General features: G+C 39.0%; 2 protein-coding genes across 4 annotated transcripts; both read right to left on the bottom strand.

Annotated features, from left to right (window-relative positions):
• Window positions 1-5,243: 5,243 nt before the first annotated feature.
• LOC119774981 (matrix-remodeling-associated protein 7-like) lies at window positions 5,244-17,781 on the bottom strand. Of its 2 annotated transcripts, none has more exons than XM_038272820.1 (4): window positions 17,409-17,781; window positions 15,464-15,674; window positions 15,254-15,362; window positions 5,244-5,609 (listed from the first exon to the last, which is right to left on the bottom strand). In XM_038272820.1, exons 1-4 carry the CDS (start codon window positions 17,655-17,657, stop codon window positions 5,495-5,497), a joined length of 684 nt encoding a protein of 227 aa, XP_038128748.1. In that variant the 5' UTR covers window positions 17,658-17,781; the 3' UTR covers window positions 5,244-5,494. The 2 variants fall into 2 exon arrangements, with proteins under 2 accessions (XP_038128748.1, XP_038128749.1); XM_038272821.1 differs by having other exon boundaries at window positions 5,472-5,609; window positions 15,464-15,497.
• A 2,757-nt stretch (window positions 17,782-20,538) lies between these two features.
• srsf2a (serine and arginine rich splicing factor 2a) lies at window positions 20,539-23,900 on the bottom strand. Of its 2 annotated transcripts, XR_005279595.1 has the most exons (4): window positions 23,334-23,900; window positions 22,499-22,865; window positions 21,469-21,555; window positions 20,539-20,998 (listed from the first exon to the last, which is right to left on the bottom strand). XR_005279595.1 is itself a non-coding variant. In XM_038272690.1 (3 exons), the coding sequence occupies exons 1-2, from the start codon at window positions 23,687-23,689 to the stop codon at window positions 22,523-22,525; spliced, it is 699 nt and encodes a 232-aa protein (XP_038128618.1). In that variant the 5' UTR covers window positions 23,690-23,900; the 3' UTR covers window positions 20,539-21,555; window positions 22,499-22,522. The 2 variants fall into 2 exon arrangements, 1 of the variants encoding a protein (XP_038128618.1); XM_038272690.1 differs by having other exon boundaries at window positions 20,539-21,555.
• Between the last annotated feature and the right edge of the window lie 1,080 nt (window positions 23,901-24,980).

Consider the following 24,980-nt stretch of genomic DNA (forward strand, 5'->3'; position numbering starts at 1 on the left):
TTATTTATTTTGCACTGCACTGAACCTTTCCATATCAATACATTTTGCATCACAATTAAACTGGTTTTCCTTTTCTCCTGCACTGTCAACATTCTTGATCACTGCTGCACTTTATATATGGAAATGTTCATTTCACTGTTCTAAGCTGCTCATTTGCTGCTGAAAAACTGTATGCATCAAAATTTCATTTTGTTTATACTGTGTGTATACAACATAAAAATACAGTTTGTCTAAATCTAAGTCAGCTGCAGGTGTAGAGACCAATAGGTCTATCATCAGCAAATAAAATGTTTACTTACTGCAGAGTTACATATGATGTAGTCTAATAAAATGGACTATTGCTTCTAAGTAAAACAAATGCTGTCATTTAGTGAAAAACTAGATTTGAATAAAAGTTGTGCAAGACTCCTACATGAAGTCTGGGGCACTTTGTAAAATTAGTTCGTACCTGAAAGAAGATTAGAAATAGAAGAAAATTGTAAATGCATCATATTCTCCTAAATCACTCGTACAAACGATTTAAGAAAAAACTTGTGAGTACAAAGAGTTCTTGCATGAGCCCCAATATCCCTATCAATTAAAGCTGAAGTCTGTAAGTTTTTAAAAATCCCTTTTTTGTCATATTGGCTAAAACTGTCCCTATGCCCAGACAGCAGTACATGTGATATGTAACCTGTGAAAAAAAACTGCTTCAATTGGTCCCGCCTACTGCCTGTATTTCAATCTGGAAAGAATAATTCGGGACGAGTCAAAACAACCAATCACAGCCAGAGGAGCGTCTGATGGAGTGTCAATCACAGCTCACACACGCTGAATCCCGCCCCCCCCCCTTCTGGTCGCATGCGGTAGCCGCGCAGATGCTGTGAGAGGGGTGGAGCTTGGAGGTGGGGCATGAGTGCAGCAGAGAGGGTGGGGGAGTGGCGTGAAACCTGTTCTTCTTCAAATTTTCAGTCGAAGTCTGCTCTCTTCTCAATGTTACAGACTGCAGCTTTAAAGGGGTTAGGAAGAAAATAGGGCAGGGGTCTTGTTTAAAGTTGTTCAAGGATCCTATAGTTAGAGCCTGTACGCTTTGAAAAAATCGTATAAGAGCTTGTGGAATCCAGTGCAAGTAGAGTAATGTATACTAGAGTATCCATCTAGAACATGTTTATATGTTTAATATTAATTTATTTGTTTCATATCCTATTCTAAAGTATAAACTAATTTGCGAATTGCATGTCACAGTGTTATGGTCACTGACCTCTTGGAGCTCTCTTCATGAGAGAACTCTCTCTTTGTGTTTCAGGTCTACCTGGCTGTTGCAGGTGCAAGGTTGAAGCTCGTCAGCCACCTCATAAAGAGCTTCAACCCTGAGATGTCAGGCCCCTTTTCTCTTATTCACTGGGCCTTGATCTGCAGTGATCTTATCTGTGAGCTGAGTGTTACTGTATGTTCATGTTGAACAATTGGCTAACCAAAGCATTTTCTGTTCCCAGTGGAAGCTGGTAGGGGTGCTCTGCCATTTTTTTTAAAACTGTTTTTCTCCTTGTTTCGGGGTTGACCAGGGAGTTCAGGTATTGTACTTTCTTTTCATTTCTGTGTTAGAAAATGGTTGATTTTATAAGTAAGGGGTGTTTTGTTTGTTGCTTTGGCCTTGGAGACCCTGAGCCTTAAAGCTGCCCTGTTTTGCTGTATTCTGTGACCCCTGAAAACTGTGAATAAATTATATTTTTCTACTGACATCATCTTTTAGTTTACTGACTTTTGTGTTACACCTAGTGCCAGAATTTGGTTTGAATTGGCCAATGTTTGGTTTGTTCACAGCATAGGAACTTTGTCCACGGCATATTTTGATGATTTTCTTAATATATTTTATGTTCATTCTTTATCTATTCTCAATAATTGTTACACAGTGAACCTAATACTCCTATAAATAAAACAGTATCATTCAGATAAACAAAACAGGTGTGGAATCAGCTTGATTTCCTTGAGAGAAACTTTTGATCAATTGGTGTTAATTATAATGTAAACTGTCACCATGAGATCTGTTAGACCTTATACTTCAGATATCTCCTCCAGCTCTCATGGGGGAGGCACGAGACCCCTCCGGGCAAGCTGAGAGACATAAGTCCTCCATCGTGTCATGGGTCACCATCTAGGCCTCCTCCCGATGGGACGTGCCTGGAACACCTCCGAAGGGAGGCGTCCAGAGGGCATCCAGAAAAGATGTCTGAGCCACCTCAGCTGTCTTCTCTAAATATGGAGAAGGAGCTCTACTTCAAGCCTCTGCAAAATGACTTAGCTCAGAACCCCATTGCTAGGGGAGAGTCCAGCCACCCTGCAAATAAAGCTCATTCCAGTCGCTTGTATCCGGGACCTCCTTTAGATCATGATCCAGATTTCATGACCATAGGTGAGGTTAGGAACGTAGGGTGACTGGTAAATTGAGAGTTTTGCCTTTTCACTCACCTCTCTCTTCACCACGAAAGACTGGTGCAGCATCCGCAATATAGCATCAGCCGAACCGATCTGTTTGTCGGTCTCCCACTTCATTCTCCCCTCACCCGTGAACAGAACTTTTATACTTGACTAAAAAGCTTAAGTTGATACTCTAACTTCTACAAAGTGTTTTTGAACAGTATGATTCATACTTGTACTTGACTAATAAACATAATACTTTTCTAACCTTTTGACAGCTCTGCTGTTTACCCAAGGATCCCTTCACCATTTGGCTGTATGATCTGGTGAACCGTAAAGTGCCTTGAGATGATATGTGTTGTAGGGGTGAAACGGTTCACAAAATCCACGGTTCGGTTCGGTTTAGTTTCGTGGTCACGGTTTTCGGTTCGGTAAATGTTGATTGTTAGGAAAATCTCTAAGCTGACATGTTGGTAGTGTTGCATTTAGCTTTAACAACACAATGCTGGCACACTGTTGCACTTTTATCCACAACTTTCTTTCGGCCGTCATCGTAGGTCACTCTACAGGTGCTGGTCATAAAATTAGAATATCATGAAAAAGTAGATTGATTTCAGTAATTCCATTTAAAAAGTGAAACTTGTATATTATATTCATACATTACATACAAACTCATATATTTCAGATGTTTATTTTGTTTAATTTTGATGATTACAAATGACAACAAATGAAAATCTCAAATTCATCATATCAGAAAATTAGAATATTACTGAAGACCAATAAAAACAAAGGATTTATAGAAATGTTGGCCAACTGAAAAGTATGAACATGAAAAGTATGAGCATGTACAGCACTCAGTATTTAGTTGGGCCTCCTTTGGCCTGTATTACTGCAGCAATGCGGCGTGGCATGGAGTCGATCAGTCTGTGGCACTGCTCAGGTGTTATGATAGCCCAGGTTGCTCTAATAGTGGCTTTTAGCTCTTCTGAGTTGTTGGGTCTGGTGTATTGCATCTTCTTCTTCACAATACCCCATAGATTTTCTATGGGGTTAAGGTCAGGAGAGTTTGCTGGCCAATTAAGAACAGGGATACCATGGTCCTTCAACCAGGTACTGGTAGCTTTGGCACTGTGTGCAGGTGCCAAGTCCTGTTGGAAAATGAAATCTGCATCTCCAAAAAGTTGGTCAGCTGCAGGAAGCATGAAGTGCTCTAAAACTTCCTGGTATGTGGCTGCGTTGACCCTGGACCTCAGAAAACACAATGGACCAACACCAGCAGATGACATGGCACCCCAAACCATCACTGACTGTGGAAACTTTACACTGGACTTCAAGCAACGTGGATGAAGTGCCTCTCTTCTTTTCCTCCAGACTCTGGGACCTTGATTTCCAAAGGAAATGCAAAATTTACTTTCATCAGAGAACATGACTTTGGACCACTCACCAGCAGTCCAGTCCTGTTTCTCTTTAGCCCAGGCAAGACGCTTCTGACGCTGTCTGTGGTTCAAGAGTGGCTTGACACAAGGAATGCGACAGCAGAAACCCATGTCTTTCATACGTCTGTGTGTGGTGGTTCTTGAAGCACTCACTCCAGCTGCAGTCCACTCTTTGTGAATCTCCCCCACATTTTTGAATGGGTTTTGTTTCACAATCCTCTCCAGGGTGCGGTTATCTCTCTTGCTTGTACACTTTTTTCGACCACATCTTTTCCTTCCCTTCGCCTCTCTATTAATGTGCTTGGACACTGAGCTCTGTGAACAGCCAGCCTCTTTAGCGATTACCTTTTGTGTCTTGCCCTCCTTGTGCAAGGTGTCGATGGTCGTCTTTTGGACAACTGTCAAGTCAGCAGTCTTCCCCATGATTGTGTAGCCTATAGAACTAGACTGAAAGACCATTTAAAGGCTTTTGCAGGTGGTTTGAGTTAATTAGCTGATTAGAGTGTGGCACCAGGGGCCATCAATTTTGAACCTTTTCACAATATTCTAATTTTCTGATATGATGAATTTGAGATTTTCATTTGTTGTCATTTGTAATCATCAAAATTAAACAAAATAAACATCTGAAATATATGAGTTTGTATGTAATGTATGAATATAATATACAAGTTTCACTTTTTAAATGGAATTACTGAAATCAATCTACTTTTTCATGATATTCTAATTTTATGACCAGCACCTGTAAATACAAAGTGGTCCCATACAGCAGACCTATAAAGTGCTGCTGGCGCGTCTTCCAACTCCTGTTCTTTCCCACTCACCACACCCACACAATTCTCCACAACAACTGATTTTTTTCTGCTACACCCGGCTACGCTGCTTCGCTTTTTCTTCTTGCTTACTACTGGTGGTTGGCTTTGGTCGCAGTACCGCCACCTTCTGCTCTGGAGTGTAAACGCTTCGCCTATGAGAAAAAGGAGCAGCGAATGAACCAAACGCAACACACACGAACCAAACCGAGACAGTCGAACCGAACGGTTCGGACGGTTTTCATAAACCGTTCCATCGCTAATGTGTTGTGATATGGCGCTACATAAATAATCTGAATTGAATATATATATATGTGTGTGTGTGTTTGTGTTTTTTAAAGGGTTGAACTTTGTAAGTAGTAATTAAGAGGGATTAGCCTTCAGACTTCACACCACATTGTTGCTGGAAAATTCTGATGCATGTACTGTGGAAGCTGTGCTGATACAAAGACATGTTTTCTCAGAGATCATATATACACTGCCTTTTAAATAGGATGGGTCGTTTTACATTTTTCAGACAGGTGTGGAACAATGTAAAAGGGCAAAGAACAAAATGAGAACAGACTGGTGCAGCTCTCACAGAAATTAGACTGAACACATATTCACACAACATTCTGGTTTATTACAACAGGTCCAATGTTATCCCAAGTAACCAACAGAAACAATGATCCATTGTAATTTTTTCAAGGTTATATGACAGGTGGAGGAGTGTAAGTGTGTGTGATACAAATTATAAACACAACAAAAAAATACCGGTTAGTGAGATGGACAGCTGTGTTGAAATACTGCAAGGGAATTAAATTATTTGGAGTCCTGAATACGTCCTGCAGATGATAAGGTTCAATAGAAGCCTCAGATAGAGTAGAGTCTGAGTTGCTCCTCCAAGTCTCCTTCAGACATGTTCCCAAACGTCTCCTTGTTGTCTTTCAGCAGTTGGAAGATTGCAGCAAGCTGCTCCCTCTGTACCCTGGGGAAAATACCACATACAACGGTTAAATTCTTAGAATGTTTTTTTAGAGAAAGATTTCTCTAAGATGAGAGGGCAGTTTCAAAAGAGCAGAGTTTAGAAAGCCATGACGAGGTATAAAGCCAGTTCTAGCATGTTCTGTGGATCCTGGCATAATGTTTTTTAAAAAGGCTAAGCTGGTCTCGACAAGTGTGGCTTTGACTAATTTAAGTAATCAGCAAGTAATCCTGACGAATACACGTTTGCTGTTTTCTTTAAGAGACCGTGAGGTCGATCACAGATTCAATGATGCAGTGAAGTATAGTGGATTGACTGAATGCCTAAATAAATCATGTTCTAAAAGAGCAGCTGTAAACTTAAAAGCTTCTCAAACTAAAATTGTAAGATGCATGAATCTGACAGCTGTTTTTCTCACTTTTCATCCTTTTTTAGTGATAAAATTTTTGTTATGTCAAGAATGGTGTTTGGCATGAAAACTCTGGAAAAGCAGCAGCAAAGAAACCCACTTTTTTCCCACAGTTAAGAACATTTAGCAGATTGGTAGTATTAAATCGAAATAAGGTACAAATTATTTGTACTAATTACTTAAAAAGTGCCTTCACACATATTTGATTATCTTATCCAGGTATTAAAAAACAAGTCTTGTGTGTCTGGCACTTTGACTACATGTTGCTGAAAATGCAGTCAGCATAAAAGATTGTCTGAAGATTAATGCAACTCATAAATTGATGTAGTTAAGTCATTCTTACTTAAATATTAATATGGTAGAAGTGGGGCTAGACGATTTGGCCAGAACTTATATCGTTCCCAATTTCACTTACTATGATGTAATTAAAATATCTATAGAAACAAAAATAAAATCCTGCCAAGAAAGGCCATAACAGATGCCTATCCAAGCTTATTAATGTTATGTCAAGTCCATGACCCTCCTCCAATATAAAAAAAAAAAAATGTTTTAATTGTTGTTAAAAAAAACAAAAGCAGAAAACATGTTACATTTTCTAATGCTACAGATAAGGGCATTATCTTTCCCCCATTTAGTCCATAGCTTCTTGCCTCTTTCACATTCGTTGTCATGGCCTGCTTTATTTTTTGTAATTAACTTTCATAAGTTCAGGAAGAAAAAACAAACGGGGAGATTATGCTCCAAATTCACTATAATACATTAGCAAAACAACTAATAATGTATAAATAGCTCTAAAAAAAAAAAAAAAAAGACTAAACTGATTGAATTCCAGAAATCTAACAGTTGATAAACCCTCATTGATGCTATAGGCAGCACTTTCCAATAATAACTTTTTTGGTTGTTTTTTAAACTTCCCATGTTACTAAAAACAAAGCTACGGAGCCCTCTGGGTGTCAGGGTAAAAAAAAAAATAATAATAAGCCGGTGGAAATCCATGGGCACGGATTGATAAACTGAGTTTTTCCAATCCGTGTGCGCAGATTAAGAAACTATGCTCTCTGTTTATTAATCCGTGCCCGCGGATTGAGAAACTGTGCTCTCGGTTTATTAACCCCTGCGCTAGGATCAATAAACTGTGTGCCCTGCTTTGCATTCGGTCCGCACACAGCTGCTCCGGAACCTTCAGAGTTTGATGCATGGGTCGCACCTACAAGGTAAGTTTAGTCAATTAATTGTTTTTTATATATATATAAACATATAGACCTAGCGCAGTGGGATGCTTTAATGAGCATGCTTTAGAGCTTGAACTTGTATGGAGTAGGATGAGTTGCGGTATCTAATATGTACTTCTGAATACTTAAGTATTTTCAAAAATTAGTACTTCAATACTTTAGAGCAGATGTTTGACTGAGTAGCTTTTACTTGTAGCTGAATAAGATTTGACTCTGAGTATCAATACTTTTACTCAAGCACTACTGTTGAGCACATCATGTACCACTGGCTGGGTGTTGTCAGCTCGGGAGGGAAAGCCGCAACAAGTATAATTGCAGCAGATCCATTGACAGACAGCTCATTTTCCGCATGGAATGTACGCATGTCAAGCATAATGAGCACTTAAGGGAACAAGTTAGACGAACTCCAAGCCCTAACAGGTAACGAGCAAGAATATAGGCTATGCAGTATTATGTGTTTTACTGAATTTTGGCTGCCGGATCATATTCCTGAATTCAAAATGTCTCTATCAAGCTTCCTAACTATTCAATTGCAGAAATGCCCTGGTCACATCAGAGAAGTACAAGAAGCTGGGTACAGGGAGCTGGTGAACTGCTTTGTGGAATAAAAAAAAAAAAAAAAGTCATCTGATCTCAAAAGTGAGATGATTGTAGATTTTTATAGAAGAAACAGGAACAAATAGAATTTTTTAACATCATGGGATAGGAATTGGAGGTGGTGGAGAAGAATAAGTTCCTTAGTGTTCGCCTGGAAAATAACAAACTTGACTAGAGAGGCAAACGTTAAACAGTCAACAAGAAGGGACAGAGCAGATTGTACTTCTTAAGAAAGCTTGGAGACTCCAGGATTGGCAGCAATATGCTGGACATCTTCTATAAGTCTGTTGTGGAGAATATCATCTTTTCTGCCATCAGCTGCTAGGGTAATAACATTAGAGGAAATCACTTTAAAAATTGGAAATATATGATAAAGGATAAAGGTTCTAGGAGCTCATCTAGAACCTGTAGATGAATTCATAAAAAATAAGTCTTCATAAAATAAAAAGCACTATGGACAACAGTAAGCATCCTCTCCAGAATACTGGTAAATACTAACATATCTAACGCAAATCAGACTGCTACCAAAGATCCCTTCTGCCTACAGTTATCCATATCTACTACTTGTTAAGGAAAGCTGGATGAGATACTTTAACATTTAATATCCCTTTTAATAAAGTATTAACTGAATTTGCAGGTACAGGTCACTCAAAACATGGATGTTTGGTGATGTTATCGTGGGCTCTCTTTTTTTTTTAAGCTAAAACTTTTAAGCCTAACAGCTGAGCAGTGCAGCCTAGAGCTGCAAAGCACCTGTTTGTGGTGTCCGCCATTGCTCAGGTAACCAATACGCTGCTGCTTTTTCTGCTTGGCTCGAAAAACCTGTCCCTGGAGTCAGTCGGTGACAAAAGCTGTAATCCCTACTGCATATGTTCAGATCTCATATCGCCATTACTGTGTAAACTGTATTGCAATGTATATTACTATTGAAACATTATCCAGACATACCCAGATGTACCCGTTGCCTGGCAGCAATGGGTACGGTGGCCAGGAACGGCCATGGTTATCTGGTTCCTTTGGTTGGATGGCTCCCCACTCTGGCGTCTGGGGGCAGATATGTGGTTCATGGGGGGTTGCTGTGGGTAGGTTTTGGCTGGCGTTGTGAGGGAGGTGTCTGTCTGAGGGCTGGGTTGTTTGGGGGTTTAGCTGGGTTGGTAAGGACATGTGCCAGCCATGGCCCCAGCTTTGGGACCACCCTTGGTTGCTGCTAAGCTAGGTATGATCAGGTGAATGATTGGCAGGACCTGGGCTCTTCCCCGTAGGGTAGTGCTGAATCCTAGTCTTATTTTTTCCCCACAGCTGGAACCGTAAAAAAGGGCTACCTCTGCACCTGAATATCGATCTGCATCAGTGTTAATATGATGTAGGCTGATAAAAGTACCAAAACACATGGGCGAGAAAATGTAATTACTGACATAAATCAATGGTTTTGGCATGAGCACTGACTGAATAGATAAAGCACCAGGATTAAGTAAGGCTGGTTGTTAGCCTGTTCTGTACACTTTAAAAACAATCTAGAAATAAGTAAAGAGTAGAGAAATAAGTGTATTTACCCTTAATGTGAGTAGGTAAATAAGACGATTTGCCAGTGGAATGAGTATTTTTACTCTTAAAATAAGATAATTAGATAAAATGCACTTGAAATAAGACAATGCAATAATTTTTTTCTTATTTTAAAGGTTAATTGTCTTTTTCCATTGGCAAAGTGTCTCACTTACCTCCTCAATCCAAGAAAAAATGCGCTTATTCTAAGAAAAAATTACTTGTTAAGATTTTGCAGTATAGGAGACTAGATGCAGGCAATAAAATACCAGAGTTAGTTATGTTTTGTGAAAATGAGTCAAGGCTTAATTAAACCAGGGAAAATCCCGGCTTAATCCGCTTCCTTGGTTTTGCGAAACAGTCCTCTCGTCCAGGAAACTGTGTGTACCAAATCCAGAAAAACATAAGCAAATAGAATCTACATATAAAAACTATTGCATTCAATCATTTTTGAATGTAAATCATTTAAACAGAAAACCGTGTATACCTGGCATTACTTAGAAAACAACCTTACCAATGCGTGCTCACATCTTTCACTTTTACATTTCTACAGACCTCCACGATTTTATCGATGGTTTAAACTCAGAATATCACAATTTTAACATGAGAAAGAATTATTGATGGTCTTGATTAAATCTTACAAATTAATATCCAAATTATTAAAAGTGTGTTGTGCATTCATATGCCGCCCACTGAATAAAATAGAAGTCTATAGCAGCAATAAATTAAAAGAAAAGCTCTAAACACCATATGGGATGCTTTTCTTAAGCAGGGAGCGTTAAGCTGGTTAGGGTTAAAGGTAAGATGGATGGAGCTGATCCAGGACAATCCTGGACAAAAACCCGGCTGTAGAAGACTTTATTCTGGTGAGTCGGTTCAGTAAAAACCAAGACATAAATAAGTAACATAATAGCTAAATAAAAGACTTGAAAATAAACACCTCTAGATGACTATATTCACTTTCATTGAGTTATTTGGCAGAGATTTTTAAAGCTGGTACAGAAATAACGCAAAAGAATAGCAGCTGTAATTGACTCTTCAAATTCTTAACCCCATGAGTACTGTAAACAAACCCTCTCCACACTATTCAGATATTCTTGTATAAAATTTTCTCTAAAACTGTCTAAAACTTTACATATAGCTTGCTTATTGTATATTTCACAATCTTACATTTTTGTCTGTTGCTGTGAAGTTTCTATACTGATAATGATTAGTTAATTTATCCGTGTTTAATTGTAAAATAACTCTGTATGTTCTCTAACTGTACAAATAACTCTTCAAGTGTTGAATAAAAGTCATGTGCTATAACTCTTCTCAGAGGTGCATTAAGATAACAGTTGGTTATGGTAAAGTTACAGAGAAAGTTCTTGAAACGTTGGACAGATTTGGTTGTGGGCAAACCTTCACTGACATGAAGAGCTTAAACCAAAGCTGCCTTCCTAACAATAGAATAGCTTTTATTTAGTTCTAGTAATGTTGGAATTGCACATTTTTGGGGTAGATTGAAATAGGCTGCAATATAGTTCATATTAACAAAAAAATAATAAAACCCAGTGTGATGCAAACTCATCAAATACTTAGCTCATCTGAGTGCAGAGCAATAACCTCTGGAATCAAAGGCCTATTACATACAGAAACGTACATAGAAAGAAATAAAACAGCAGTTTTACGAGCAGTTTTACATATGAAAAGTTTAAGGCATTTGTTGAGCAGAAATAACTGAAATTTTTATTAAATAAACTGGAATACCATTTTGTTTGGAATCTGTGAACAACTTTTGAGCATTTATTAATTACCATTAATCCTTTTAAGATATTAAGCGGATGATGTAAACTGTGCACCGCCTCTTGTGTCAAAGGATATATTGCAACATATTTTCAGTGCAGTCTAAGTCAGTATCAAACTGATCCCCGTTGAAGCAGACGAGTGAAGTGGAAAATATTTTTATGGGATTTAAGCTAAAAGCAGGATGGCTGACCACAAACCTCCAATCGTCTGGTTAGGTGAGTAATCAAAGAGAAAATGTCGACTGAGAGGGAGCGTAAAAAGGAGAACCTGACTGATGCCTAATAACTATCTATTTTTCAAAAATAACTAAATTAACTAACTAGAAATATTTTACTATCAGCCTCATCTTTCAGAATGAGATACCATACTTTCCAACTCTCCCTTTTTTTAATGCAGGAGACTCACGATTTTTTATGTTATCTCCCGCCAAACTCCCAATCAGTAATTTCTCCCACTAATCTCCCTATTTTTACAGAAAAAAAAAAGTATGATTGTGGGGGATATATACATTGTCATAATGGAGGCAAGGTATGCACACAGAGTCCCTATATGCCCCTCCCCGGACTTTATTCAGCCGTTACAACAGTTAAACTAGTTTTTAGCGTGCAGTAACTTCTTTTTCCGAGCTGTTTTTGAACACACCATAGGCATAAATATGCTAATACAGAAGTTTGACACGAGACGCAATGCTAAGTAGAGGTGAATGTGAGTAAACCAATTTCTAAATTTCCCACAATGCACCTTGAAAAGTAGTGATCATCCAGGGTCACTAGACGAGCAGATATATCCCGGAATGCTTTGCGAGGACAGCTCTTCTTGCAAAGCATCATGGGATTTTCCTGTCACGGTGGCCCGATTTTGGTTACAGTTGTTGCTACCCGACAGCAGCAACAAATAAAGATGGCGCAGGCACCGTGCGGGGAGGAGGAGTCATGTGACAAACAGGGAGCAAAAAGAAGTGATCATCTGTCTGAACAGTAAGTTATCTAAGTTCACTACAAAGTCCACTATATAGTCCCCGCCCTATATAGGGAGTGAGGGATTTAGGGGTTAAGGCAGACATTTGGACACAGCAAATATCTGCAAATTAGACTGATTAGAAAATATGTACAGTAATTTCAAAGGTTGCTACCTCCATAACATTACTTGCTAGCTCTTAATTCTTGGAATAAATCCATTCCTCTTTCATTTCTGGGGAGACGTCATGCACACAAATGCTCGTTATATATTTAAAATGAGTATTATGGTCACAACAGAGAGACGAGAGTCAGGGAAGAGATGTAAAAAAATAAAAAATACATGACATAAAATGAATTTAAATTCAAAGGCCATCACAGTTTTACTCTTCTCTTCCTAATTCTATCTCAAAATGTTACTTTCTCCTTTTTTTCCATCAGGAATTAGAGGTAGGGAGAGATATCATTATCTTTTGCAGGGAACCAGGCAGGTATTATGAAAAGGTTTTCTCAGATATTTCACAATAAAGGTGAAATTGACTTTAATAGACTGATAAATCACTCTGAAAAATGAGCCCTGATCACTTCTAAGAAGATGTCCCAGGATAAATGTCATATTATCTGGAAACTGGTTTGCCAGATACTGTCATATTATCCCCTTAATTTTGATATTTTCTGCACACTAGTGGCTGTATCTCTGCTGGTATTAAATTAAACAATTTTGTTTAAGTTGTCTTTTTTTAAATGCATGAATTTGAAGTTAGATGGATGTGGCCACTTTTCTTCATAGCAACAGCCAATTAATCGTTGAGATGGTGTTAGTCAGTGGTCCACAATTTTCAACTTGATCCCCAACGCTGCATACTAAATGCATTTCAGGGTAACTGCCTCATTATTTATCCTTCTGCGAATCATTTCAACAATTAAAAAGTCTTTTTTTTTTTTTTTACGTTTCCTTAAAAATTATCATTTCAATGACAGAGAAACCAACTTTTCAGAATACAGTTGCTTCTTCTGGTTTAAAACAAGGCATGAAAATTACACAACCCAATGGTTGGTAAGTATGAGAAAAAAATGACTTCAGTGATATGATAATTCAACGCTAATAATTATAATAAATTAATTACTCATATACAATTATAAGCAGGACTACTATTATAATCAACTACAACTCTATTTAACTGGTCAACCTTGAAAATTGTAAGTGATGTGATACTATAGCGCCCTCTTGTGGGAGAAGACAGAAAGAAACCCATCAGGGATACAATCAACACCTGCGGATGGACACCTGTGGACCACACATCTAATACAGGTTAACAGGGCTGCAGGGGGGGAGAAGAAGTGGGAAGGTGTGAGCAACACTGCATTGTTAACCACTTCATGGCCACATGAGGCTAAAGAGCTGCTGACTGTACATCACAGCTGAGGTTAAGGTCGACAAAATACTAACTATGCAAGTTGTTTCATCCATTGGCCAGGAGGGAGCTCTCTAAGGACTGCTAGTAAAGTATATCTCATACTTAACTATGTGTCTGCTCCTTTTTCCGGCTATCAGACACATATCGTCTGCTTTGCATTTACTGCTGCAATGATAGAAGCAGGATGTGCATATTTGTTATAGAAAAAAAATCCAACCATCTTCGACTTTTCTTCCCCAAGTAGTGATGACCTAACGCTTGGCTTTGTGTCTTTAAATCCCCTGTTATGCATCCGTCAGACAGCTAAGGGTGTTAAGAAGAGGCTCAGTATCATCTTTACTCTGTCTCGCGTAAAGCTGTGCCCTAATGCAACAGACAAACATGCACCATGCAGGACTAGAAGCAGAGAAATAAGAGGATGGAGGACGCCCCGACTTTTAATGGAAAGAGAATACAAGCTTTTCTTTTGGTCTGGAAACTGCTTTTTGGGGGTTATAGGTTAGATTTTTGCTATTCTTAGATGAGAACTAGTTACAGGCTGCCAATTTATGCACATTTTGGAGCAAACAACACCAGAAAAGCACCTACCATCTAAAAAAAAAAAAAAAAATTTTTTGATCTTTTTATCCTGATTTGTCAATAATTTTGTAGAAATGAATAAAAGGGCAACTTTTGGCAGGTTGTTTTGAAGGCTAATCCTTCATAAACCACTGATTACGGATCAACGTGTAAATTCAGCAACTTTTTGCGCACAAACAAGCAATTTGACTTCGGTTTCACACCTTCACAGCATTCATCCATACATCAACTGTCCTCCACTTATCCGGGATTGGATTGCAGGGATTACAGGTCTAGGAGGAACCTCCTTCAGATCCCTATGTGTTCTAAGGCATGTGAGGACATGTAGTCCCTCCAACTATAGCTCTAAGTCTTCTCTGACGTTTAGTTTATAATATTTACTCACAGGTAAGGACTTTGAACTAACTGGGATTAAAAAAAATAAAAGTCAAAGGAGGAGAAGTCTTTGTTGTTTAACTTACATTTTCTACCAAATAGGGGATTTGATTTCAAAAAGCAACAATGGCATCTAAATAATGTGATGAGTAACATAGCTGTTATTTCCTGCATGGCTATCAGTCCCATTAACTATTCTCATACTAAAACAGCAAACTGCTGCATTAAATAGAAACATGATTTATGTTTGTAGAGTGAAAAGCATGAAAAAAGAGTGAAACTAGCGTCTAATTGAATATTACTTAGATATCCATTACATTGCAGGTGAATGATGAAATGATTAGGCTAGTCTCGCAGCAAAGGAGCAGACTGTTTAGTCTCTGTTTACTGCATGAAGATGCATCTAAACAAAACATGACAAACTTTAATTTTTGGGAAATGCTCTGATGCGACTCAGGGGATCTATAGCTCATCTGTTTTAACAAAGCTGAAGAAGCATCTAGACATGAGAGGCAGCTGAGAGGCTAGGATTTAGCATTTAAATAGCATATGTACTGTATATACCACACTATACTGTTTAAGGTGCTCAACTTGAGGAAGTTTGATTTGTTTTTGCTCTGAAAGAAATCATTTGTTTACATGTAATATGGCTGCTTTGAATTTTGCATACGTATCACCCACAGAGCATCATGGGTAATTTTAATATGGTACATATGTGGTGCATCTTATAAGAAATGTGTTTTTCACTGACCTTTGCTCCTCTTCCAGCTCTTCTTTGGACATCATTGCCTCTAAATGGTGTGATCGTGCCTTTCCAGGAACATACTTCAAGGAATTATTTGCATCTGATTCCACTTTCACCATTCAAAGAGGAAAAAGAAAGGGGACACAAAGATTAAACGTCAATAAACAATAGATATATTGTAATCTTAAAGGATTTAATGTGGCCAAAAATGCTTACGGTTGTCCCCAGGGCTCTCTGTGGCTCCTTCTGTCTGAGGAGAAGAGAAAGCACACTTTAGGAGCTCCGTACCAGAGAGCCCGATGAACGACCCGCGGCTCCTCCCTGACGAGGCTTCGCACGAGTCCACCTCTAAGCTGGAGCTCAATGTGGAGGACGAGTACTTGACACATGCACCCTCTTCTGTCTGAAAGTGGGGGTGTTCCTGCTCCTGTCAGAGAATTTCAAAGAAAATCAGAAGCTTCCTGTCTGTTATTTTGCTGTTGTTGCCTCTACTGAATCTCATGTGACCCAGGCGACTGCGTGCGCTTTCATTTTGAGGTGTGCAAGTTATTCTCCTGTCTCAGATGACATATTATGACCATTTATAAATGGTTAACATGGGTCAGGTATGGCCGGAGAGAGGATAGTGAAAGCCTTCTCCACAGGTTACCATCGTTGGACCTTTCAAAATAAAAGCCAAGCCAAACAAGATATTGTAATCTTGAATGTTTAGAACTTTCATTTTTGCTCTACATGATTTAACATGAAGAAAATGGAGCCGATATGATAAATCAGAATCAGAAATACTTTAATAATCCCAGAGGGAAATTACTTTTGTTACACACTGACAAATGACAGTAAACTTGGATGTTCAGCTAGTATTAGTTTACGTTTGTAGTCCAATTTTCTTTCATTTTATCAATAAATCCTTGTATTCTTATTTTCTTTTGTAAGTACCCCCCCACCCCAGTCTATATAAAAAACTTGTCTGCAAAATGTCAGAGTAGTCATCCATTTTCCTTCCCCATTATTATTTGTTGTGATTCCTCGCCTCAATTTACTTGCAATTAATATCACTATAGTGTTCAATTCTTTGTCCAGGATTACTTTATAAATTCATTCCCTGTGTGCACCATTTAAAAAGACTTGCAAAACTGCAAATTTAATATTTAAATTTAGTTTTTAAGTCTTTTGGAAATTACTATCAGAGTTTCGATGAACCAGTTTACTTTTAGGCAGTATTTAAAATGCCTTGTTCGCTGACTTTCATCTTATTCAATGTATGATTTATGTTTATTTTAGTTCAGATGGGTTTGATGGCAAGTTAAGCATGGTAATTACATGGTCTCAGTGACACCTTTGGCATTATAGGTTGGTACTAAGGGGTGCAGCTATCTTAATTATTATAACCAGTGTTTTGCAAGAAAAAAGGCAATTACTTTATTTATTTCTTTACCTTACCCTCTTGTTGCAGTGTCAACAAACTTCCCCATTAAGGTGTAAGACATCACATATGCCATTTTTTTGTAGATTTTATAAAAAAAATTAAAAAACAGGGGTTTCATTTTTGTCATTATTTTTGAAATAAAAGTAACAGCTGAAAATAAATCCCCCTATTTATCTTTATATCCTTTTTTTAAAGGGTAGTTTTGAACCCTTTAAAGGGCAGTCAGTGAAATACTTTAAATATCTAAATTTCAAGTAAAGAGTGCACTGCAAAAAACTGAAATCTAAGTCAGTCAATTTTTCTTAAAATAAGTGCAAGCTTTTTGCCTTTTTTCTTGCCTTGTTAACCTTTTTTTCATCTTAATTTACAGTAATATATCATTAAAGGCTCATCTAATTGGTCAAAGGCCAAATTAAGATTTAAAGCCATGTAGCAGCATCGTTAATGAATGGCTGGATATAGATCTTGTGCTTCTAGACTTCACTGAGGGATGGGGGGAGACTCCATTTCTAAGGGGTATCCAAGTGATCAGAAATGGTAACTTGCCCTATAAAGGGTTAATGCTAAATAACGTATGGAGTTGCATCGCATCCCTTGCACCTTGTTAAACCAGAGCTCCCTCAGGCTGTGTCGTCCAGACGCTGCCTGCACTCAGCAGATTAAGGGAGAATTATGCAAAGAAGCAAATCTCTAAAGCGATCGGAACTTCGCTGCAGGAGGTCGGGACCTACTCACAGATTTCACTACATCCCAGTGGTCGTGTGAGCTCCCACTGATCTCGCTCCAGTTGTCTTCCTCCTTCTTCTTCCGCTCGGCTGCTACGTGACCGTTCAGCTTCGCCGACCCTTCGGCCGCGCGCTCTCCTTTACGACTGAAGCCACCGCGCGCGTTCGCCGCGGGCAGCGAGCCTTTCAGCAACGACGTCGCGACCACGATTGCGAGCAACGTGAAAATGACAGCGGACAATATGAGAGTGACGTCCATTGTTGGCCCGCCCTCCCCCCTTCAACGTTCACCTGAACCGCCAGACAGCATTTACTTCAGCTAGCCATCCCGCTGCTGCTGATAACCCTGCAAACGTCAAACATCAACGTTAACGAGCAGTTTATCTCACCTAACTGAACGTCACATCCTCCGGTTACGCCCCCTCCCCTCCATCTTTAACGCCGCCCTCTTGGTCAGCATTCGCTGGGCAGGTGGGTTGGCACGAAACGGTTCAACGTGTCTGCGTCTGGATAATCCCATAAAGGACAGGACAATCTGGCGGATTCAAATAGTCCCTGACAAGGTCCCGTGTACTGATGAACCTGTTAGCTTTAGTGAAAACAGTCTTATTTACCAACCAGCGGAGTGTATGGCAAGCCGTTTTAACATACATTCGGTTTCGTCTGACCATCCATAATTACGTTCCAGATATCTTAAAATACATTTTGATTAGACAGAACTACATTTTGACTATCCGGAAAGGTAATTTAAGATATCTGTATTTACATTCTGATTAGGAAGAATAATAATTCAAGATATCTTAAATTACATTTAGACTAGTCAAAATTCTTTTCAAGTCATCTCAAATTACTTTCCGTCCTTTGGATTAAACTGACTGTAAGAAATCTTTTAGGAATGATCCTCCTGGACGCTCATTAAAAAGATCATTACACATTTTGACTAGTCAGAATGTCAATTTAAGATATATTTAGTTAAATTCGAGATATCTTAAAAGGAATTTAGAATAGTCAAAATTACAATCCAAGATATCTTTCAATTTTTTCTGTCTAGTCATTATTTGCTTTTAGGATATCTATAATTGAGTTTACTTTAATAATAATCAATTTAACTTAGATATAAATACATGTAATTACTAGTTTTATAAAGAACAATTATTGATAAAAGTATGTTAGTAATGACAATGAATAAGATGTTTGCACCATAACTCAACCTGAAATTTGTCCACACCTCAAATTTGGACAGCATGGATGTTTAAATGTATGCGTCTATTTGTTATCAAAGGCTGTAGGAAAGTATAGTTGTGCTCGTTCATTTTCCTGTTGGAACAGTGTAAATTGACTGAGGTTCTGGCACCTTTCGGCCACCCCTCAGTGTACATTGGGTATTGCCCCTTATTAAAATGTTATGGCTACGCCTCTGTGTTGGATTGAACCACTAACCTTTATTCCAGGTTAGACCAGTTATTTCAGATTATGATTAATCTTTCTGAAGATTAACATCCAGTACAGTTATACAATTTAACAGCCTGAAACTCAAAAGCCAAACACTACATTTTTGCATTTGTACATCAATTGATACTTAGATGGGTATGGGGCATTGCAGGCTAACAAAAGAAGCCAAACGACCCCCATTCCAAACAGGTGGACCTGTTCATCCATTTCAATTTGCAGGTTTTCAAAAACAAGGCTTTGTTGGTCTACTGTATACAACCTTAACGCAATTCCTGATATTTTGATTTGAAAAAGCTTCCTGGATGAGAAACGAAACATCTTCAAACTTGGAAAAAAAAAGTCCAGTGGTTTGTTTTTAACTTTTTTTTTGAATGACTGCCTGGATGACTAAGAATCTTCAACATGTTCACCAGAAAAAGGAAGTGATTCAATGTTTAAGACTAATCCACCACAACTAAATTTCAATTCAATTCAATTTAGTTTATTTATATAGCGCCAAATTCACAACACATGTCATCTCAAGGCACTTTACAGTTCAACCAGATCATACAGTCAAATTTATAAAGTTTTCTAAGGAAAACCAGTTGATTGCATCGACTCATTGACTCAAATACAATCCCTCACACTAAGCATGCTTGTAGCGACAGTGGAGAGGAAAAACTCCCTTTTAACAGGAAGAAACCTCTAGAACCAGGCTGTGTGAGCGGCCATCTGCCGACTGGGGATTAAATCCAATTAATACCAGTTTCCATAATCCAACTGTGAGTTAAAAGGCTTTAAAATTGCTCTACTGCATTTCTATTTGCATGTTTGATTTTGGCAGTCCCCCTTCACCGAAATCCAAACATGATACAAATGTAGTATGTCAGAACAATAGGCATTTTATTTCATCTGTAGTACCTAAACATATGCTTTTATGAAGAATCCACTCTAATTGGTGAGAACAGTTTAAACCCGCTTAATAGAGTTGATTAAATCATGTACTCATTATCCACTACAGGATTAGAAACAAATTGGATCATCTGCTTCTCAACACTGGCTTCTTGTCAAAAAAAAAAAAAAAAGAAAAAAGTGAAAAGGGCTAAACTCACTGAAGGTCAGATATTTTTCCTCCAACCTCCAACTCCTGTTTAGGGATGTTGAGTTTACATCATTTGGTTTTCAGCAGTCCAACACAAAGTTCTTATTTAGTAAAAATTGATTCTGCCAACAAACGTTTCTAAAGTATGTACACCAAATATCAAAGAATTAAAAACAAAAAACCAAGGGAAACTGAGGTAAGAGTCAGTGTAATTCTGCTTAGCCTCAACCATCTTCAGAGATGAACACGGTTGCCGTTCATAAACAGATAATTTAAAAAAATTCAGAGGGCTGGTGTATCATGAAAATGTATTTGATGAGTTGCTCTCAATCTCAAACCTTGAAATCTCCCTTGTAGGCTGGACCTTACGATCCTCATGGCTGCAAGTTTTCCTTCCCCTCAACCTTCCATCAATTTGTATAGAATCAGCACTCAAATGTAAATGATTAGATTTTTTGGGGGGTGAACTCCATAAAGAAAAAAAACAAAAACTACTCACAACTACTACATAGAAACTAAAAGATGTAGAGAACCAGGACAATCATTAGTTAAGAATACGGTCAACATCAAGCATCAAGTGTTGTGGGGGAAAAAAGCCATTAAAACATTTAAGTTGAACACAGACCTTTATTGGCATCCATTTGAAGCAGTTACAACACATCTGATACACACAGAAGTTTGCGGTTCAGAATTTTTTATAAGAAACCATTAACTGCCCTGTGACCATTCTCTTCCGAGTCCCACTGGACCAGTTTTTAAAGCAAGCAAGACCAATTCAGTGGATAAGCCACAGAGGGAAGGCTGAGGGTGGGACACACAAGAGAAGGAAGGGTAAAAAGGATAGAAGACAATATATACAGCACATGTAGGGAAGTAGAGGTCACAGACAGGAGAGGAACGATGATCTGCCACACCTGTGAGCTTACAAACCGGCAAACGGCAGCGAAGGGTCGAGCCCCGGAACTGCACCGGGCACTCAGCACCGCAACACGCCACACCATGTCACCACCGCACTGCACCGCATCTTAACAGCTAACCAGCATTATTCAACTGCTACACAACTGCGCCTAGTGCACAAAAGATACACAAGAAAGAGGGTTAGAGTCATAGGAAAGCAACTTAAAACTAGACAGAAAAAGCAGAACACATGTCGCTGGATTAAGCGAAACACTAATTGAAGTGGCCTTTAATACATTTTACACAAAAAAAGCCCCCCTGAAAGAGTGACAATACAACTAAATGCTGCAAGCAAAAATTTAGATGTTTTCTACATAAATTTTACAAATGGGTTTCATAGTCAATTAAAAAAAAACATCAATGGAGCCTAAAAAAAAAAAAGAAAACAAGGTGATGGAAGAGGAATTTATTACTTACAAATTGAAAGAAAAAAAAAGCCCCCCACCCCCCTAAAAGGTAAACTGAAAAACACCTCCCTTTCATATACTCAGCTTTACAAATTATGCCAAAGTTACAGAATTTGTTTTGGCAGATTACAAATTTCAACATTTAAAACAAATTATACCAAGATCCAATTAACCTTTCAGTCTGCATTCAGTGGTAATAGGATTGTTCTTGCTCAAACTGAGGCAGTTCCGAAGGTCCTCAAAGGCTCAATGCAACAGATCTGGAAGGAAAAATAAACCGTTAGTCAATAAGAGTGAAAACAGAAGCTGACATCACTTCCTGCAGCTGATCTGAATATTTAAATGACTGCAAGATTTGAACTAAAACTGCTTAATAAAATAAAGCACACAGATTTAGAATAAACTCAGTAACTTGCTTCGCTTTTTTTTACATTTTCCCAACCCAGCTTTTCCCACACTAGCTCTAACACCTGGCCATATTGGGGAAAACAAACCTCAGGGTCCGCTCCCTTTCTGCGAGGCGGAGGAAACCACAGGCACAGGTGGGTAAACTGCTTAGTGCATCTGCCTGTGTGCCCCACAAGAGAACGTACCTCTGCACACCACCTCATACACCAACTGACAGCTCGAACCACCGCCATGACGACCTGCTTCATAGCAACCACCGTTGCCTCGGTGACCTGCTCCTTAGCAACTGCCATGGCTCTCAGCAACAGGCAGGTCACATGGGAGGGTCACACACTAACTGCTCTCACACTGCAACACCCCCATCTCCTCCTCTCTTTGCAAACAGGACTCAGCAGCTTGGAGGAAAGAATTCCACATTTAGGTGAACGATTTGATTGAGCATCCCACATTCCAACCACCCGCCTCCCCTCCCTGAACAAATCAATTTGAAATCCGAGTACCCCATAATAATGATGCTTTTAAACCAGATCTCCTGTTGCCTGCGTGTGCTTTAAATTGGTTTGAGAAATGTTCCAAAGTAAAGCACACACAAAGCTAGCACTAAACATGTTTTTTTTTTTGTTCTAACAGCATTCTGCAGACTTTACTGTATTTAAGAAGCTTTTTTTTGTTCTAACAGCATTCTGCAGACTTTACTGTATTTAAGAAGCATAAAGACTGCAGAAAACACTATAATGACTAAACAATGCAATACATAATTAAAGAGTAGAATAAAAAGCCCGTTCCCCTGAATACCGTGATATTGCATCCAAACTTGGGTTAAGGCTCTGCTTCGTTGTTTCCTGGTGATTTAGGTGCACTCTTGGACTTAGACCTGGACCGGGACTTCGATCCCCTGTTGGAGGCCGGGGTTGGACTCCTTGACTTGGACCTGGAGCGTGATTTGGACTTGGAGCGAGACCGGGATCTGGAGGGAGACTTGGACTTGCTGTGCCGGGGTGTTCTGGACTTGGATTTGGATTTTGACCTGGATCTCGATCGGGACCTGGAGTAGGAACGGGACCTGGAGCGGCTGTAACGGTTACGGCTCCTTGATCGGGAACGGCTTCTGCTCCTGGAGCGGCTTCGGCTACGTCTGCGGCGCCGAGGGCTGGCTGATCGACTGGACACAAAGAAACAAACATGTTGAAGCAAACAGCAAATAAACAGAAAGCAAAACTAGGCAAATCACCACAGTTTGGACAGTTTTTTGTTTATACCAATTTCCAAATAGGACGACTTCATTGATTTTACAAATTAAGATTTTCAGTTTAAAAATACATTGCATATTAAGACATGAAAATGTTTTATACGTTTATTCAAAATGTAAAGTTTAAAATTATAAACTCAACCTATAGCTAGTTTAGACAGAAACCACACATGATAGTGGTTTAATGTAAATTATTTAATAGCAAATTAAGTAATTGTAAATTTTAAGAATCTGTTTGGATCTCAATCTTGACTCATATGCAAGTTCTAATAGTCTAAATTCCATATTTTCACAAACTTAATGGGAATTGAGGATCACGTGACCACGTGCTCTTAGAGCACATGCATAACCAAGAAGTTATAACAGCCCTAAATGAATTACCTCCTACTCCTGCGTCCGTAGCCCCCGTATCTGCGCGGTGGAGCTCCTCTCCTGCTGTACATGGAGTCCGGTGGACGGCCGTAACGGGCCATTTGAACTCGCAGCTCGCGCCCGTCCAGCAGCGCTCCGTCCATGGCGTCCATTGCGTCTTCGGCGTCGCGCTTGTCGAGGAAACGCACGAAAGCGAAACCGCGGCTTTCCTTGGTGTACCTGTCGCGGGGGATATACACGTCCCCCACCCGACCGTACTTCTCGAAAACTCGACGGAGAGTCTCCGGCGAAGTTCTGTAAGTCAGGTTATCCACTTTGAGGGAGGTCATTCCCTCCACGTCTGGTGGCGGCCTTCCGTAGCTCATTTTCTTTCTTGGTCGTCTCCAAGCAACGGAGCGAGGCTGCTTAGACTGAAATAACTATGCTTCTTTAGCGTAATACACTCACTGAAGCTGACTTTAAAGTACATAGACGATAAAATCACGCTGACTGAATCAAATTTCTGAAAATAGGACTACCCAGTAGTGGTCTGAGCGCGCTGCTTTTCACGTGAAATGGCGGCAGCGCAGCTTCCTTTTACCCCTTTCTTTGCGCTCCTGTTGGCCTCCTCTTATTGGCTGTTGAGATATCCGCCTCTTTCTGTGTTGTTTTTACAGCGCTCCCTATCGGTTAGGGGTTTAATTTAACGATAAATTTGCTTTTATATTGTCGTCTAGTTACTAGATACATAAATCGTTTCCAAAATTCAGTAGTTTAATTTAAATATAACCTCAAAGATTCACAATTCTCCCTTTTTTCTACTCTAATATAGTAAAAAAGCCCTCTTTTTTACCAGCCTGTTTGTCAGCCAGAACATAGAAAGGGATGAATGTTGTCCAAATCAATAGACGAGGGATTCATTAGGATTTTTTCTAATAACGTTATAATAAACGTTAGGATGATATCTGTCTTTATTTTATTTTATTTTTTAAATTACACTGGCATGACAGTAGGTTGCAGTGTGCAGTAGTATACTATAGTAAAATGAAGTAGTTTGGTTTCCAACCTTGCTCCCCAATTAACCCTCCCCTTTATTTTACTTGTTTCTGACATACAGGTGCTGGTCATAAAATTAGAATATCATGAAAAAGTAGATTGATTTCAGTAATTCCATTTAAAAAGTGAAACTTGTATATTATCTTCATACATTACATACAAACTCATATATTTCAGATGTTTATTTTGTTTAATTTTGATGATTACAAATGACAACAAATGAAAATCTCAAATTCATCATATCAGAAAATTAGAATATTATGAAAAGGTTCAAAATTGATGGCCCCTGGTACCACACTCTAATCAGCTAATTAACTCAAACCACCTGCAAAAGCCTTTAAATGGTCTTTCAGTCTAGTTCTATAGGCTACACAATCATGGGGAAGACTGCTGACTTGACAGTTGTCCAAAAGACGACCATCGACACCTTGCACAAGGAGGGCAAGACACAAAAGGTCATCGCTAAAGAGGCTGGCTGTTCACAGAGCTCAGTGTCCAAGCACATTAATAGAGAGGCGAAGGGAAGGAAAAGATGTGGTCGAAAAAAGTGTACAAGCAAGAGAGATAACCGCACCCTGGAGAGGATTGTGAAACAAAACCCCTTCAAAAATGTGGGGGAGA

The sequence above is a fragment of the Cyprinodon tularosa genome, unplaced genomic scaffold (genome assembly GCF_016077235.1).
Source record: "Cyprinodon tularosa strain WSP-4 unplaced genomic scaffold, ASM1607723v1 ctg84, whole genome shotgun sequence".
NCBI lineage: Eukaryota > Metazoa > Chordata > Actinopteri > Cyprinodontiformes > Cyprinodontidae > Cyprinodon > Cyprinodon tularosa.